The sequence below is a fragment of the Sceloporus undulatus genome, chromosome 9, assembly GCF_019175285.1.
Source record: "Sceloporus undulatus isolate JIND9_A2432 ecotype Alabama chromosome 9, SceUnd_v1.1, whole genome shotgun sequence".
Lineage (NCBI taxonomy): Eukaryota > Metazoa > Chordata > Lepidosauria > Squamata > Phrynosomatidae > Sceloporus > Sceloporus undulatus.
The window spans coordinates 30685279-30701887 of record NC_056530.1 but is presented as its reverse complement, the minus strand read 5'-3'; the positions used below and the strand labels follow the sequence as shown (position 1 = coordinate 30701887).

The 16609-nt window shown below is 43.9% G+C and overlaps 2 protein-coding genes across 2 annotated transcripts; both read left to right on the top strand.

Moving 5' to 3' along the window:
- The first annotated feature begins 1677 nt into the window (after positions 1 to 1677).
- Positions 1678 to 7682, top strand: CTSK (cathepsin K). The gene is made up of 8 exons (XM_042441155.1): positions 1678 to 2165; positions 2721 to 2856; positions 3691 to 3813; positions 4374 to 4529; positions 5386 to 5604; positions 5893 to 6058; positions 6739 to 6844; positions 7470 to 7682. The coding sequence occupies exons 2-8, from the start codon at positions 2728 to 2730 to the stop codon at positions 7567 to 7569; spliced, it is 999 nt and encodes a 332-aa protein (XP_042297089.1). The 5' UTR covers positions 1678 to 2165; positions 2721 to 2727; the 3' UTR covers positions 7570 to 7682.
- A 2623-nt stretch (positions 7683 to 10305) lies between these two features.
- Positions 10306 to 15959, top strand: CTSS (cathepsin S). Its single transcript, XM_042441154.1, has 8 exons — positions 10306 to 10495; positions 10678 to 10807; positions 12229 to 12351; positions 12700 to 12852; positions 12934 to 13158; positions 13895 to 14060; positions 14893 to 14995; positions 15284 to 15959. The coding sequence occupies exons 2-8, from the start codon at positions 10679 to 10681 to the stop codon at positions 15381 to 15383; spliced, it is 999 nt and encodes a 332-aa protein (XP_042297088.1). The 5' UTR covers positions 10306 to 10495; position 10678; the 3' UTR covers positions 15384 to 15959.
- The last annotated feature ends 650 nt before the right edge of the window (positions 15960 to 16609 follow it).

Genomic DNA, 16609 nt, shown 5'->3' with positions numbered 1-16609 from the left:
ATTCATCCATGCCATTGCCTGTTTCAAGACCAAGGATCAATAACAAGAGTTCAAATCCTCCGATGTCGAAGGCCTGTTCATATGGGAGAGCCTTTAGCCGAAGCTCCCTATTGCATCTAGGCTGTGCAGGTGCAGGATAACCCAGTTGTGTGAATTACAGAAGCCATGAAGAAGGTATTAGTAGTCAGTGAAGTTGTTGTGTAAGGATCATCGAATCATGGAGTTGGAAGAGACCCCAAGGGCCATCCACCCCATTCCATCATTCAGGAATAGACAGTCAAAGCCCTTCTGACAGATGGCCATCCATCTTCTGCTTAAAAACCTCCAAAGAAGGAGACTCCACCAATCTCTGAGGGAACATCTTTCACTGTTGAACAGCTCTTACCACCAAGAAGTTATTTCTCCCAATGCTGATTCTCAAGGGCAGAATTGGAGGGGCAACTGAATAGTGGTTGGCTTCGACTTGCTCAAGGCGATTCCTCATAAGCCAACGCTGGTGCTTGTGAATAACAGGGGATTTCTGAGATGAGAGAAATGTCCGTATGACTGAGAGAGAGGAAGACTCACAGCTGCCGACGTGACACATCCCAAGCCATGGAGGATGAATCGGAGCAGACTCATCTCTTCTCCAGTTCTGGAAGGAACTGGATTTCTGTCACTTGCCTTGCCCATGTTCATCTTGGGAGATCGAGGCATAGGTATAACATGATTTGGACGCAACTTACACGTTCATTCACTGAAATATTGATTTGTTTTGGGGGGCTTGCCATTGCAGTCCTCTGAGGCTGAGAGCATATGACTTATCCAGTGAGTTTGATGGCTGAGCAAGGAATCAAACTCTGATCTCCAGAGTCAATGTCAAACATTCAAACCACACACCCATATGGATTTACATACTCTCCAACATTTCATAGATGAAAACTGAGAGACCTACATGTGGCCAAGCAACATCAGAGTGTGATCAAGATGGCAAATATTGTTATCGAGGAAGAACCCAGAAGCAAGGAGAAACTGCAGCGCTTTGCTTTTGCCCAAGCCTCCTGGGGAGAGCAAGATTTAGTTTGAACTCAGTTTGCAGCAATGAAAGTCACCCAAAGATAAAGGGGGAAAGTGGGAAGAGAAACTGGAACAGTGCAAAAGCAGATGACAAAGTGGGATGGCAGGGGATGAATGTTCCTTCCAAACTGGAACAACAATATATTAGTAAAAACCGTTTAAACGCCAAGCCTGACAATTGAGAAACAGATGATAGATGATAGATAGATAGATAGATAGATAGATAGATAGATAGATAGATAGATAGATAGATTTATTTCTAGCCTGCCCAATCATGAAGAATCCGGGCAAGTTACAACAATAAAATACATCACATTACAATCCTAGACTTACCGTCCCCCCCCATTCCCAATACTAAAACAGAATTAAACAGTAATAGTATAAAAACATTAAAAATATTAAAGACATTTAAAAAAAAGGCAGAAACATAGGCGGGGAAGAATAGACAGATGAGGGTACAAATATCTCTATATCTGGGGAGGGTAACTAAGTTGGAAAGGCCTGCCAAAATATACGCATACACATACTTTTCAAGGCAGGGCTTTTGCCCTGAGGTTTTTCCCTCTCTCAATGAAAACAGGAGCAGAAAGGCCATGTCAATCTTGCAACCTTAGATGCAATTCTTCATTTTTGAGGAGAGGGGGGTCTCAGGAAAAGGGAGATGTTGGGAATCTGGGGGTCTCGAGGCCCATAAAAATGGCTCACTAATAGACAGATCTTGTAATCCAGAGAAGATGGAGGTCTACAGATGTTTCCCTGCCCCCTTCCTCCTGTTAGTTTTGAAATCCATCTGGATCATGTGAGGGACTTTGATTTTCTTCCCACATCCCTCCCTGCCTGCCTGCCTTCCTGGCCTTTCTTCTCTTCTCTCTCCCTTCCTCCCTCATTTCTTTGCATTTGACTGTAAATCTGAGTAAAATTTGCCTGAGACAAACAGGCCAGATTTTCCATCACCGGCCAGACTTCCTCAAAAACGACATAAAAGCAAACGGCCCACAAATATCTGTCTCAGCTGGTGGTTGAAGCGGGCAGCTTTTGCTTCTGTGTTCGCAGATCTCGCCTTGCAACAAGCTCAGATTCAACGGCCGAGTCTTCTTATTTTTATTCAGGTGAGTAAGGCCCTCCGCAAATGAAATTTTCCTTCTGTCCCTAGATTTCTAGTGTTTGCAGCAACGTAAAAGTTCAACGGAGCATTGCAAAATAGAGTTAAAGTCACCCGAAGAAAAGGGACAGGACTAAAATAATTTCCATGGAAATGCCAACGCAGACTTTAGTTGTGAATGATTTCCAGTGTGTAAAGAGATCTTATTGCACCTTTGAGACTAACGGAAAGAAAGAAGTTGGCAGTGTGTGCTTTTGTAGACGTCAGTCAACTTCCTCAGATGCGTTTGGATACTCAGTGTGTTACTCTGCAATGCTAGAAATGTGGGGGATGGGAAAAAATGGTGCATATGTCTTTTGTGTGCCTCCAAGTTGTCCCAGGCCCTATGGCAGTTCAAGTGATACATGAGGGGCAATTGGTTTACGCATTGTAAACCGCTTAGAGAGTGCTATGAAGCGGCATAGAAATGTAATGCGCTAAGTGCGACATACCTAAGTGTGATGATTCTGTCACCTTTGTCTCGTCTTCTCTGGCTCCGCTCACCCTTTTCTTCCTTTTGCAGCTCCAGGATGTGGTGGGCCACCTTCGGACTAGCTGCCGTGTTGGCAGCCGCGACGGCTACTGGATACCCAGATGAGACGCTGGACACTCAGTGGGAGCTGTGGAAGAAAACCCACAAGAAGGAATATAACGGCAAGGTATGGCATTTTACATCCCAAGACAAAGAGTGAGTGAACCAATCTGCGGGTAAACGGGTAGAAATTCCAGGGAAAGCCTATGCTTTGCATACAAAAGGTCATGGATTCGGTTCCTGCCACCTCCATGTAGGGTTGGGCAAGACCAGGGTGACCTAACCACAAAGAGGGATATGTACCATAAAAGCCATTACCAAACAAAAGCTAAAAGCACTACTATAAATATAAGTTCATGCTTCTCGGTCATGCTCAGCATGGAGGACATTTGGGAATTGCTCCTGGAAAGAGGGTTGAAATGTAGGGCATGGCTTGGAATAGGAAGATGTCTTGTCACCCTGGAGAGTTGGCTCCCTCTCTGCCCTCTTTCCATCAGCAAACAAATATCTTTTTATTTAGAAAGGCCTTTGTTTTTTATTTACTTTGAACGGGGTTTATTCTGTCTTCAAACTTTTTCACTTCCATCTTATTACTGGCAATGTTTATTTCCTTTTTGTAAAACGAAATCTTTTGATGCAAAGACGGTTTAGCTGTATTTAGATCTTGCCTTGGTTGCCGGGGGCTGCATCCGCATTGCAGAATTAATGCACCTTGATACCACTTTGACTGCCATGGCAAGGATATCATGACTGCTATGCAATTATAGTACTGTATTTGTAAATTTGTGAGATATTCAGCCTTCTCTGTCAGAGAGAGCTCCGGAGCCACAACAAACTAAAATCCCAGGCTTGCATTGCGTGGAGCTATGGCAGTTAAAGCGGTGTCAACCTGTATTATATCTGCAGTGTAGATGCAGCTCAAGTATCCTGATGATCCTGATCTATTCTCTGTACCTTATAGATGGAAGAAGTCTCCAGAAGGCTGGTCTGGGAAAAGAACCTGAAATACATCAACACCCATAACCTGGAGTTTTCTCTGGGAAGGCACACTTTTGAACTGGCAATGAACCACTTGGGAGATATGGTAAGTGGGAAGAAATAGAGAGGAGGAATTGCGTGTTGTCACACACTAAGAATGTCGTGTTTTCCTATGGTTGTGTAACAACCATAAAAGTAGTTAGGGTCAAACAAAGTGACTCGGTTATCATGCTTCTAATTTTTGGAGAAATGTTTCTCCAAGAGGTGAAAGACATCAGTTTGTCATAAGCGTGTGATTTCCCTCAACTGTGCATCTTGCATTTAGCGTGCTTTGTATTGTGCCTGGCCAATGGAAGACAGCTGTCTCAGCACAGGCTATTTTGCAAGTTGGATGACTGAGGAAATCCCATTGTGGGTGGCTAAAACAGGTTCATTATGTTGGTGGGTTTTACTAAGTAACTTTGCAAACTCTGCTTCTTGTATGGTAGGGTGGGCAATTGCATGGGCACCAGGAGCCAATTTTGTCCCAGACCTTCCCTGTTGCAAGCCCAAATACCTTCATTTTCTTCTTCAGTCCTTCTCAGAATGACAACAGGAAGCAGTGTTGTATCATCCCGTCACACTTTTGAGAGGGACTAAAAAGTCTTTCTGTGTTTTGTTCACCAGACCAGCGAGGAGGTTGTACAGAAGATGACCGGCCTCAAAGTCCCTCCATCCCGTAAGCCTAGTAATGACACTCTTTACATCCCAGACTGGGAAAAGCGGGCCCCGGATGCTGTGGACTACCGAAAGAAGGGCTACGTCACCCCCGTCAAGAACCAGGTGACACCACTTTGCCTTTGCCTATGTTTTGCTAAGTGTACTTGTCCAGTATAAGCCCCAAACTCTACTCCAGACTAAGCCCAAACGCAGTGCAACTTATTGGTAACCCACAATAGTGACAGAGGAAGCATGCTTTTAAAAGAATTAATAGCAAAGGTGTGCTCCGTTGAGCCCAGAGGAACTACAGCCTATATTCCTGAACACTTCCAGGAAAGACAATTTAATTCTTTGTTTTGGCCAAAAAGAGGACAGAAAGAGGAGCTCCATGTGAAAGTTCAGTTCCTAGGATCATTTGGGAGAAATCCTGATTATTTTTATGACCATCCAAGGTTTGCTCTGCGGTCATGTACATTACAGTCCTGATCCATTCTTTGTAACCTTTGGTATAAAATGATTTGGTAGAAAAGTCTGTAGTGTAGATTGTCCTGAGTCTTCATAGAGAAGTTGGCTGGTGTGCCAACTGAAGCCTCAAGCTTGTTTTCTGCTGCTCTAGAGAGCAGGATTCAGAGCAATGGGTTCAAACTATAGGAAAAGAGATTCCACCTGAACATTAGGAAGAACTTCCTGACAGTAAGAGCTGTTCAGCATTTGAATACACTGCCTTGGAATATGATGGAGTCTCCCTCTTTGGAGGTTTTTAAACAGAGGCCGAATGGCCATCTGCTGGGGGTGCTTGGACTGTGTCTTCCTGCATGGCATTGGGAGGATTGGATGGCCCTTGAGGTCTCTTCCAACTCTATCATTCTGTGTTGGGCTGCTAACCCCTTCCAGGTTCTGGGTGAGCAAGAAAGGGAGGGCTTGGTATAATAAAGGAGCGGGTTTTCCGTTTGAGTTCATGCCCAGCCTTTGTTGGCAGGGCCAATGCGGTTCCTGCTGGGCCTTCAGCTCTGTGGGTGCCTTGGAGGCGCAACTCAAGAGGAAGACGGGGAAGCTGTTGAACCTGAGTCCGCAAAACCTGGTAGACTGCGTCACCGACAATGACGGCTGCGGAGGAGGCTACATGACCAACGCCTTCGAATACGTCAAGGACAACCGAGGCATTGATTCGGATGATTCCTACCCTTATATTGGCCAGGTAAGGCTGGCTGCTGTTGTGTTACTGTACATTTGTTTCTTTTCAGTTGTGTCCCACGTTTCCTCAAAACACGACGTCAAGGTGGTTAATACAATTAATGGCAAAAGAAAATAATCTGGTGTGGGCAGTAGTGCCATTCGCCAGGCATTATAATCCCTCACCATTGGCTAGGGACTGATGGGAGTTGCAGTCCAAAACAGTATGAAGGTATTTTTCAGCAAACTGAAAGAGATCATTTCCAAAATCACCCATGTTCAGTGCACATGTGTTTCCTTCCCTCTCTCGTAGGATGAAAGCTGTATGTACAACCCAACTGGCAAGGCAGCCAAGTGCCGCGGCTACAGAGAGATCCCCGAAGGCAACGAGAGGGCCCTGAAAAGAGCCATTGCCCGGGTAGGGCCTGTGTCTGTGGGCATTGATGCCAGCTTGTCCACCTTCCAGTTCTACAGTCGAGGTGAGTCAAGGAGGATGCGGGCTCAGCAGCAGAAGTCCGAGCAGAAAAAGTTGTTGATCTTGCTTGGTCAGGGAAGGATGGCGAAAGATAAAGATAAGGAAGCGGCCATAAGACTGGAAGGATATGGGGCCACAATAGACCCCTTAGAAGACCTCACCTTCCATTGTCCCTGGATGCCCACTAAGAGGCATGGAGGCATTTTTGGTCTTGTTTTAGGTCCACTGGTCCATTGTTGATCAAGGAGAGGCCTTAAAAAAGAAAAGAGGTGAATGGATGTAACGTTCGGTTTCAAAACATGCCTTTTCTGGTCCTAAAATGATCTTGGGTGTGGGAAAAATGTGCCGTTCTAAGGTAAAACATATTGGGGGGGGGATGGAAATATGATGGGAGTCATAAAACAACCCTGGATTTTGCAAGCAGCCCACAAGCCACACTTTGCCCACTCCTGATGCGGAAGATGGAGGGAGCTTGTTTTCTGGTGCTCCAAAGACTATAACATGAACCAAGGGATCCAAATTACGAGAAAAGAGATGCCACCTAAACTTTTGGAAGAACTTCTTGACTGTAAGATCTTGGAGGGTGGTGGGCTCTCCTTTGGAGGCCTTTAAATAGAGAAGCACAAAATTAGTGCATGGCAGGGACATCAAGTTAAAATGACTTCCTTTCCTCGACTTTCCCAGGTGTCTATTACGATGAAAACTGCAATGCTGAGAACATCAACCATGCCGTCCTAGCAGTGGGCTACGGGACTCAGAAAGGGACCAAGCACTGGATCATCAAAAACAGGTGAAGCTCACTTGCTTTCTAGTGGTCTCCAGCTGGCTTTTGTTTTAAAAAGCTTTTATCATTTTTAAAACATTGATGTTTTGCAACCAGATCGTAAACACACCAATCGTTTGTCCCATCTGCACTACATTCATTGAAGTACAGTTGGTCCTCTGTAACTATGGATTCTTTATCCATGGATTCAACCACCCATGGCTTGAAAATATTATATAGAAAACCTTAATTTTGCCATTTTATACAAGGGACACCATTTTACTTTCCATTGCATTTAATGGGACTTGCATTTTGGTATCCATAGGGGGTCCTGGAACCAAACCCCAGTGGATACCAAAGGTCCCCAGTGTAATTGACATTTGGTAGGTCACACTCTGCTGTTGCTTGGCCACACACCTCCTGGTTTTCACATGTGAAAGTTGAGAAGGCATAGCGACACATTGCACACACACACACTTTAAATAGGGTTTTGATTTAAGCCTGGTCATGAAGAGGCAGACAGCGCAGATGAACAAATCCTTGAACTGGGCGATGTCTTTTCAACCTGAAACCTGTTGGCTAATGGAAAAAGTGAGTGAAGAAACTCTAACCTTTCTCTCTTTTCTTTTCTTTCTCGTTCCATTCTTCGCAGCTGGGGAGAAGAGTGGGGCGACAAGGGCTACATCCTCATGGCCAGGAATATGGACAACGCCTGTGGGATCGCCAACTTGGCCAGCTTCCCAAAGATGTGAGAATCCAGGGCACCAAACCAGCCCTCTTCATATCAGCAGAAGGCTGGGCTCCTTATAGGGAATAAAGGACTTGAAAGGGAGCAGCCAAAGGCTGTCCTGACAGTATCTTAAAAGCTTTCTTGTCTTGTCTTTTAAAAAAATAATAGAGAAATTTGTTCATAATAAGGTTTTCTTGTTCCTCAACTTAAAAAAACATCCAGTTAAAGACAAATTCTATCCTTTCCTTGAACGTGCGTCTTGGCTCCCAACCTGAAAACTGGGGACAATAAAGAGGGGAAGAGGGAATGTTTTAGTCTTGTAACCTCGAAAAAAGGAACAAGCAGTGAGGAAATGGGTGGGAATATACATGCACTTCAGCCAGGTTTTCTGAGATGGTTTTGCATATTTCGTGCCTGCCGCAAGAAAGCATGTGGGGTGAATGTTTGGGGGGAAGAGATGCAGGTGCACTGGAAGAGGAAGAGGCTTGGCTTGGTTAGGCCTCTTTCAGGAACAGAGACTTCCTTTTGGGTACAGCCAAAAAAGTGCATACGATGTGGCTGAAGCGTCCACTTTTTAGCAGACTACCAAAGGATATCCTAGGAAGAGTTGTGGACATCTAGGGATGTACTGAAGGCCAGAACAGGACCCAAAGATTGCTGAATTCAGCCCCAGAACATGTGATTCCCATCCCTAGTCTATACATAGCTTTATTCAAGAATGCATTGTTTTCAAAGGAATTCACAGACCAGCTATTTGAAATGCAACAACCAGAGCGATGATACATTAACAGCCTCCTACGATCCACTGCTTTCTATGATGTCTTGCATTGCAAGTCTCATTATCCACATGCGATAATGGGAGTCCTAGCCCTACATTCAATCCACAGATATTGATGGGACTTGCAGTTCTGTCTGGGCTGCAAAACTGGTAGATAAAGCAGTTTGCAACATTATTTTTTTAAAAGAACAGGAATGTACTAAGTTACAGTATTTAAACACAGTTAAACAAACCACCTCATTAAATCCCAGCCAAATAGAAAGTGATTTAGAGAGGATGTCAACAGAAACGTATTGTATTGTATCCTAGCCCTGTTGAAGGAGTGTTGTTACTTGGTAACTGAACAATGTCCCACATTAATGAATGAATTACAGTCCGTTCAAAATTGGCAGTAAATAAGAGCTTGGGGTGCACTCTTACCCAGGACAAGACCAATGGAAGATGGGCTTGCATGGGTTATATAGTGCAGAAGCAAATAAATAAATGTTCAAGCGTGGCCCATCTCCCCTTCATTGCAATGAAAACTTTGCAAACAGGTTACCAATAGAGAACAGTGATCTCCCCTAGCTGGTTCTCAGCCCCTATATCTTTCTCCAGCCTTAAATAGCCAAGCAAATGCAAGAAGTATCCAACAAGGTTACTAAGACAAGCAAAGTCTTTCATAACACTGGCTATCTGTTAATGCTTGGCCATGATGCTCAGAAGGACTCCAAAACCCATCTGCCTGTTGGCGGAGGCAACAATTACAGGTGGAGAGGAAGCCACAGCTGCTCTGAGCTTGGAAGACTCAACAGAGTCTCTCCTTTGTAGCCCAGATTAGCCATATTTGACTCAGTGGCAATTATTTTTTCATCCCAAAGAGAGAGTAAAGAGGAAGCAAAACCCACAGAGAAGGGAGGAAAGTGTTGCCAGGCACAAAGAAGGACAGAGTTTTATCTTTGACTTGTTCCTTAAAAGAAGGTATTATTGGCATGACATGCTGCACCTGCACAGTGTATTTGTGTGTGTTAATTTATGACAAATGCTACACACAAACTTCTCTTGCCAAGAAGTTCTGAAGCTTCAGCTGGGTCTTAATTTGTAATGGCAGCTGATGGGAGATAGTTCCTACTTTCAGTTCTCCTTTCTGGTGGCCAACAGCTGAATTTCAGTGAACCCATCTATCCAAACTAATGGGCAAATATATTTATGTAAGAAGGAACTTCAACTGTGGCAGTAGTCTAAACATGGTTCCTTCTGCCATTTCGTGCACAATGACCGTCTTGATGCCAGGAAGCTCTCACAAGTGAGTCTTGAAGGCCAGTTTCTGTTATTCAGTGGCATATTGCTTCTGAATCTAAACTGAGGCTGTCGTACTTTGGACATATCATGAGAAGACAGGACTCACTCAAAAACGCAATAATGCTTAGCAAAGTAGAAGGCAGTAGGAAATGAGGAAGACTGCATTCCAGATGGATAGACTAACAAGGGTCCAAAATACACTGGAGAAATAAATCCAGTCTGAGACCACTTGGTTCAGTGTGAGCAAATCCTGGGAATTGTAGCTCATTGTGGCACCAGATCTCTCCAACAGAGGCGGCTAAACGTCTCACAAAACCACAGTTCTCCGAATCCCCTATCATTGAGCCCAGGCAGTTACAGCGGTTTCAAACTGGATTATTTCTGCAGCGTGTTGTGGACCAAGGAAGCCATCGCTCTGAGTCTGTGAGGCCTGCGCAATTGAGGATAGGGTGACTTGGAGGCCTTTCATTACAGTGGGATGACCATAAGTCAGTAGGTTTTATGGCTGAGCGGGGACACGAACCTTGTCTCCGGAGTCATAGCCCAATGCTCCAACTACTACGCAACATGTTGGTCTAATGAAAGGCATTTCATAACCTCCCAGGACAAGGCTGAGAATGTGACAAATCAATCAGCATCTGTGTTGAACACCCAGCGGCCACGGTTACAATGAAAGTGAAAATCACAGCCCATTTCCTTGTCCTGGAGGAGGCTCATGTGACGAGTGTGAGAAATTGAAACAGCCTTTTTTCGCTCGCTTAAAAGGGGATACAGCAGAGCAGCCCTGTTGAAAGAGTCAAGGAACAAAGAGGTCCAGGCAGGAGAACGGTTCTTGAACCTTGAAGAGATCAGAAGTTGGACAGCAGCCGACTGCTGGAAAGACATTCAGGTATGAACAAACTATCCCTTCGCTCTTTTATAACAAAGTTCAGACAATGAGGAAGTCACATTTATTTATGCCATGAAGGTGTGTTCAGGCACACAGTATTAGTTCTTAAAGCACTAGGAGATGTAGAGGCCTTCTTGGTTAGAAGTCAGATACCAAATGACTTTCCTTGTCTATCTCAACAGGATGAAACTCTGGGCTTATTTTTTCCTGGTTTATGTGGTGGCTGTGACTGCACACTGGAAAAAGGACTCTACGCTGGATAGACATTGGGAGCTTTGGAAGGGAAAATACAGCAAAGAATACCCAAATGAGGTATGAGCATCACATGCAGTAGCCTTTGGGATGGACAAATCTTATTAGTCTACTTAGTTGGCCTACTTAGGGTTGTGAGATCTTAAGGAACTGCCTGGAGCCCCCAATTTCATGGGTTGCCTTTGGGCAGGCGCCCCCAATTTCATGGGTTGCCTTTGGGCAGGCGTTCAAACTTGCCACTTTTCCTGGAGTCAGCTGTTAACAAGAGACAAGGCTGCATGCAAACCTCCAGTCGCCCAAAGAGCCTTGTAGCTGGCTATGCATCTTGCTGCAATACTGCAAAGTGCTACTATTTGCAAAGAGACTAAAGGGCTATATCACACGGAAGGAAATCCCGTGAATGATTTGTGACTGGTTATTCCTGGAATAAGTCCTCTCTAGTTGCAATGTATGTGATAATCTTGGACACAATTGGGCGACTTTCCCTGGATGATGCCTTTTGAATCCCCTGATTATAAAGTCCATATAATTCCCAGCCAGAAAAATAGGTTCTGTTCATGTACTGTGAGCAACATAATGTTGAATGAAATCTCCATGTTCTGCTACCAGGACATCCCTTGAGCCATCTCTAGGTCTCAGATTTGGACCCAGAAGTCTCAGGATCTGGGGTGATCCTGACCTGGCAACTCTTGGTCCACTCTATCTTGATCTGTCTGAAGATGAAGTAGTATAAGTAAAGGGGCAAAAGTTAAAACCTCAGAGATGTCCAAGATAGGGCTGCTTAAGACCAGTGCTGCTCAGAGACTTTGGGGCACTGAGCCTGGTGAATATGCTTGAGGCAACCGGTTGCCTTCAAATTAGGCCTACTCAAGATCAAATTCTGTGTAGAAGGCTGCAGAATGTGACAAGATGGAGTGAAACAAGAAAAACAGGTTGCAAAGTGTGCAAGACAACCATAACTAAAGGTCAGAGAGCTGAAAGGGTAAATACATGCGTTCAAAGGAGAATGCCTGGTCGGATGATTCTGGGAGCGATAGGCAAGGTCTGTAGACAAAGACCAAGAGGAATAAACAACTGGAACAATAGCCAAGGTAGTCTAGACATGAACATAGCCTGGCTGTAAAGAAGATGAAGTTGATGTAGAACTGGTCACTTAGAAAAATGGATTGGAGGGAGGGGAATTGACAGGATCTTAAGAGAGGACCATTTAGAGTTATGACAGGGGGAGAGTCTGGCATCCAAGTCCTGCAACAGGCTCAGAAAAATTGGATTATGTCTCTATATCCATCAAAGCCAGTGGCGATCTGAATGTTGCATAATATTAACCAAACGTCAGTGGGATGAGGTCAACTTCTGTTTGCATAATTATGGCAAAATTGACCCCAAATGTTTAATTTTGGAGGGTGAAAAGAGGTGTGTTCCAACAATCCCTTCCCATACACATGATTCTGGTTGTCTAATGTGAGTTTTTGATTTTTCAGAAAGAGGAAGGAGGCCGTCGTATGATTTGGGAGAAGAATCTGCAGTTCATCATGTTGCACAACCTCGAACATTCCCTGGGCTTGCATTCTTATGAGCTTGGCATGAATCATCTAGGAGACATGGTTAGTGAATATATGGATTTGTCACCCATGAGAAATATAAATGTGACTAAGAAATAAATTTGTTGTTGTTATGTGCCTTCAAGTCATTTCTGACTTATAGCGACCCTGAGGCAAACCTCTTCTGGGGTTTTCTTGGCAAGGTTTGTTCAGAGAGGGTTTGCCATGGCCTTCTTCTGAAGGTGAGAGAGCAAATTGCATGACTGCAAGGAAAGAAATGGAGAGTGGGGCTGAAAAACTGTAGAATCCTATAAGCAACCCTATTAGCCCTAATCTAAAATATGGCAGATTTGGCTAGGAAGGTTGTCCACCTCTGCTGCATACCAACTATTTGTTGCCTTCTTCATGTAGACCAGTGAGGAGGTGACCGCTCTGATGACCGGGATGAAAACATCTCCCTCCCAAAACTTGAATTCTACATTATACAGGCCAAGGCAAGGGGTCAGGGCCCCTGTTACTGTGGACTGGAGGGAGAAAGGATGTGTCACAGATGTTAAGAACCAGGTAAGAAAGACGCTTCTTGTTCAACGTTCCTCTCACAATGGCATCCTTTCCCATTGAGACTGACCCTTTTCTATATTCCAGGGTTCGTGTGGCGCTTGTTGGGCCTTTAGTGCCGTGGGGGCCTTGGAAGGCCAGTTACAACTCAAAATGGGAAAACTGGTGTCCCTGAGTCCACAAAATCTCGTCGACTGCTCCTCTATGTATGGCAACCATGGATGTAACGGAGGCTACATGACCGCCGCCTTCCAATATATCATAGATAACAACGGTATTGATTCAGAAGCTTCCTACCCATACACAGCCAAGGTTTGTATCATTTCAGATGCCTTGAACAAGAGCGGTAGAATTGAAAGATATAGCCGTATTAGTCTGTAGAATCATTATATAGCGAGATCTTGCAGCACCTTTGAGACTGAGAGTAAGAAGTTGGCAGCATGAGCTTTCCTAGACCAAGGTCTACTTCCTCAGGTGCTTTATTGAACAGGAGCATGAAACATTGCCTAAGAAAAGTGTTTGCAATTTTGTCCTCTTTAGGTTTTGCCTCAGTTATTGCTAGCCGTGACTCAGAACGGTCAAGTCTAGGATCTGCAACAATTTGTTGACGAATTGACGAGATTAAATTCATGGAGGCTGCAATCCTATGCATGCTTACATAGGAGAAGCTTACCTGTGGGGTCTTACCTGTGGGGATTGTTAGTGGGCTGTGGAGCAGTCCAAATTTGGCATGTTGTTTTGGTGCACATCTTCATGGACCTGGGGGAAACAGCCCATCGGCAACCATGTCCGGTGGAGCTTCCCGGATGCTGCAGGCTTGACTCGGGATTCTCCTAGGAAATATAAAGACTTTAGCATTGTAAGTCATATTAAAAATGGTGCAGGGCAGCAGTAGAGGTGGTGGCAAACCCTGCTTCTGTTTTGTGATGGAACCCCAATGCCTCAAAGGGCATCCATGGTGAGTTGAGTTTGTGAATCTGCACTCCTAACCCTAGCAAATGTATGACAGTAGACTGTAGATGTTTTATCTCCTTCTGGCTTTTTCCAGGAAGGGACGTGCCACTATGACGCTGGCGCACGGGCTGCTACTTGTTCTAGATATGTCAGCCTTCCCTCCGGAGACGAAGCTGCCCTGAAGGATGCCGTAGCCAACGTCGGTCCTGTATCGGCTGGCATCGATGCAGGCCAACCTTCCTTCTTTCTTTTTAAGAAAGGTGAGCTCTACCGTGCTTCCTGAAAACTGATTTTTTTTAAGTCCATGGATTCGATCATCCATGGCTTGAAAATGTTTTTAAAATATATAAATTCCAAATAGCAAACCTTGATGTTGCCATTTTATATAAGGGACCTCATTTTGCTATGCCATTGTATTTAATGGGACTTGAGCATCCATGGATTTTGGTATCCATGGGTGATCCTGGAACCAAACCAAGGGCCCACTGCGCTTCAAAAGAACATTCAGGCATTATGTATCCACACTAGATGTTTATAGCACTTTGATCCCACTTTAACTGCCATACTTCCATTCTATGGAATCCTGGGATTTGTTGTTATTTCTAATTCTCTGTCAAAAAGCTCTGATGCCTCACCAAGCTACAAACCCCAGGATGCCATGGGATGGAGCCATGGCAGCTAAAGTGGCATCAATCTGCTATAATTCTGCAATGTGGGTCCAATGAGGTCAGGGAATTTGAGTATTCTTAATATAAACAGACTCTATTAGACCTCCTTAAAGTTCTCTCTTAATACAACATCAGTGATAAACTTGGCAGAAGAAAAGAAGTTGCTCTACTTTGTTCACAGACCTTTACATAGTTAGTATTATCATTTTTCTCATGGCTCTATGATACCGTCTTCTTGTGCATCAGAGCAAGAGCCATACTTTCTACAGGGTTGTTAGCTGTTTTGTGCACCTGAATCCACAAAACGTTTGGCGTGATTCCGCCAACCAAACTACACAAAATGTGTGATGCAAGCTTAACTTTCTAAACAATATATATGTATGTATGCAGGCTAAAAGTAGTTCTTAAATCCCTTTCTATTTAGGGGTATACGATGATCCAAACTGCTCTTCTCGCATAAATCATGGAGTCCTGGTAGTTGGGTACGGAACAGAAGATGGCAAAGACTATTGGCTTGTGAAAAACAGGTATGAATACACACAATATCTCCAGTTTAACTGGGACAATCCCAGTTAATCCTCTACTGTCCCGTCTTTTCATCTGCTTCTAGAAGGTCCCAGTTTGTCTCTCCTCCTCCAAAAAGAGACATCTTGGCAAATTCTATCAAGCAAATAGGGCAATTTCATGATTAATCTGGAAACATTCTTGGTTTTATATGGAAGGTTTTCAGACCGACGAAGAAAGGGCTTTTTACTCATATGAATGCATTCATTGTTTTCCTAACTAATCTCTCTCTTTTTTGGTTATTTCAACAGCTGGGGCGTATATTTTGGCGACCAAGGCTACATTAAAATTGCAAGGAACCATGGGAACCGTTGCGGCATTGCTAACCAGTGTTCCTACCCACAAATATAAGAGTGGAATTCCACTTTGAAACGTCTCTCCTTCACTGGAAATGGCCTATTAGGCCCCTAATCTTTAGGCTTTTCTAAAAACTGCTGCGTTAAAGGAGAACGATTGGACTCTTGAGGGCAAAATCTTCCTGTCAGCTCCACCTGGTAGATCTGAGAAAAGGGACCAAAATGGTGTTTTATCTTGGTTTAACTCGGTATTTTATAGCCGTCCCATGAGTCTTGGGAGGCTTATTCGGTTAATAATGTAATGGCTGCGGTTCGGCTTTGAACAACCAAAGCTTTACGTAAGCGCCAAAGATTATCGCTGTTGCCGCCTCAAAGCGTGTTGGAATAAAAGTTAAAATTTAGTTGAAATAAAACCTTCAAATAAAATCACAGTAACTTCAAGATGCTTGGAATTACAAAATAAATCACTTCCGACAAGTTGCCTTTCTCTTCAGTTACTTTTCTTTAAAATAAAGAACAAAATAAACTGACAAGTTGCCTTTCTCTCAAGTTACTTTTTAAAAAGAAGGTTTAAAAGGATAAGCAATAGTGTTCTGGAATTGGAAAGAGCAAACTAAACTACTTTCCACTGGCAAGTTGCCTTTCTCTCGAGTTACTTTTTAAAAAGAAGGTTTAAAATGATAAATAAGCAAACAGTAGTGTTCTGGAATTGTAAAGAGTTTGCATTATTAGAAGGGACTGTTTAAAAATGCTGATTAAAAATCCAGGACGCCATCACGAAAAGACCTTGTCCAATGGCCAGTTATGGAGAAATACGAAGGGCAGACACCAAGAAGGGCATCTCCCATGTTTTCACCATACATACATAAATAAATAAACAAATAAATAAACAAAGCTGTGTTGGCTTCATTATGTCTTCTAGTTGTGTGCTTTCCTGACTTATGGGTGACTCTGTCATGGGGTTTTATTGGCAAGATTTGCCCAGAGGGAGTTTGACATTGCTCTCCTCAGAGGCTGAGAGAGTGTGACTTGGGCAAGGCGACCATTAATGGGTTTAATGGCTGAACTGGGAATCAAATCCTGGCCTCCTAGATTCTTAGTCCAACACTCAAACCATTTAGCCATGATGGCTCCAATATAGTCACTGTTTTCCTAAAGTATCCTTGGCCAACATTTCTTCACAGGAGGGTTGATGCCGCCATTGCCTTCCTCTGAGGCTGGCTGCATCCGAATCTACAGCGCTATATAAACAAAGTATAATAATAATAATATAATGCAGTT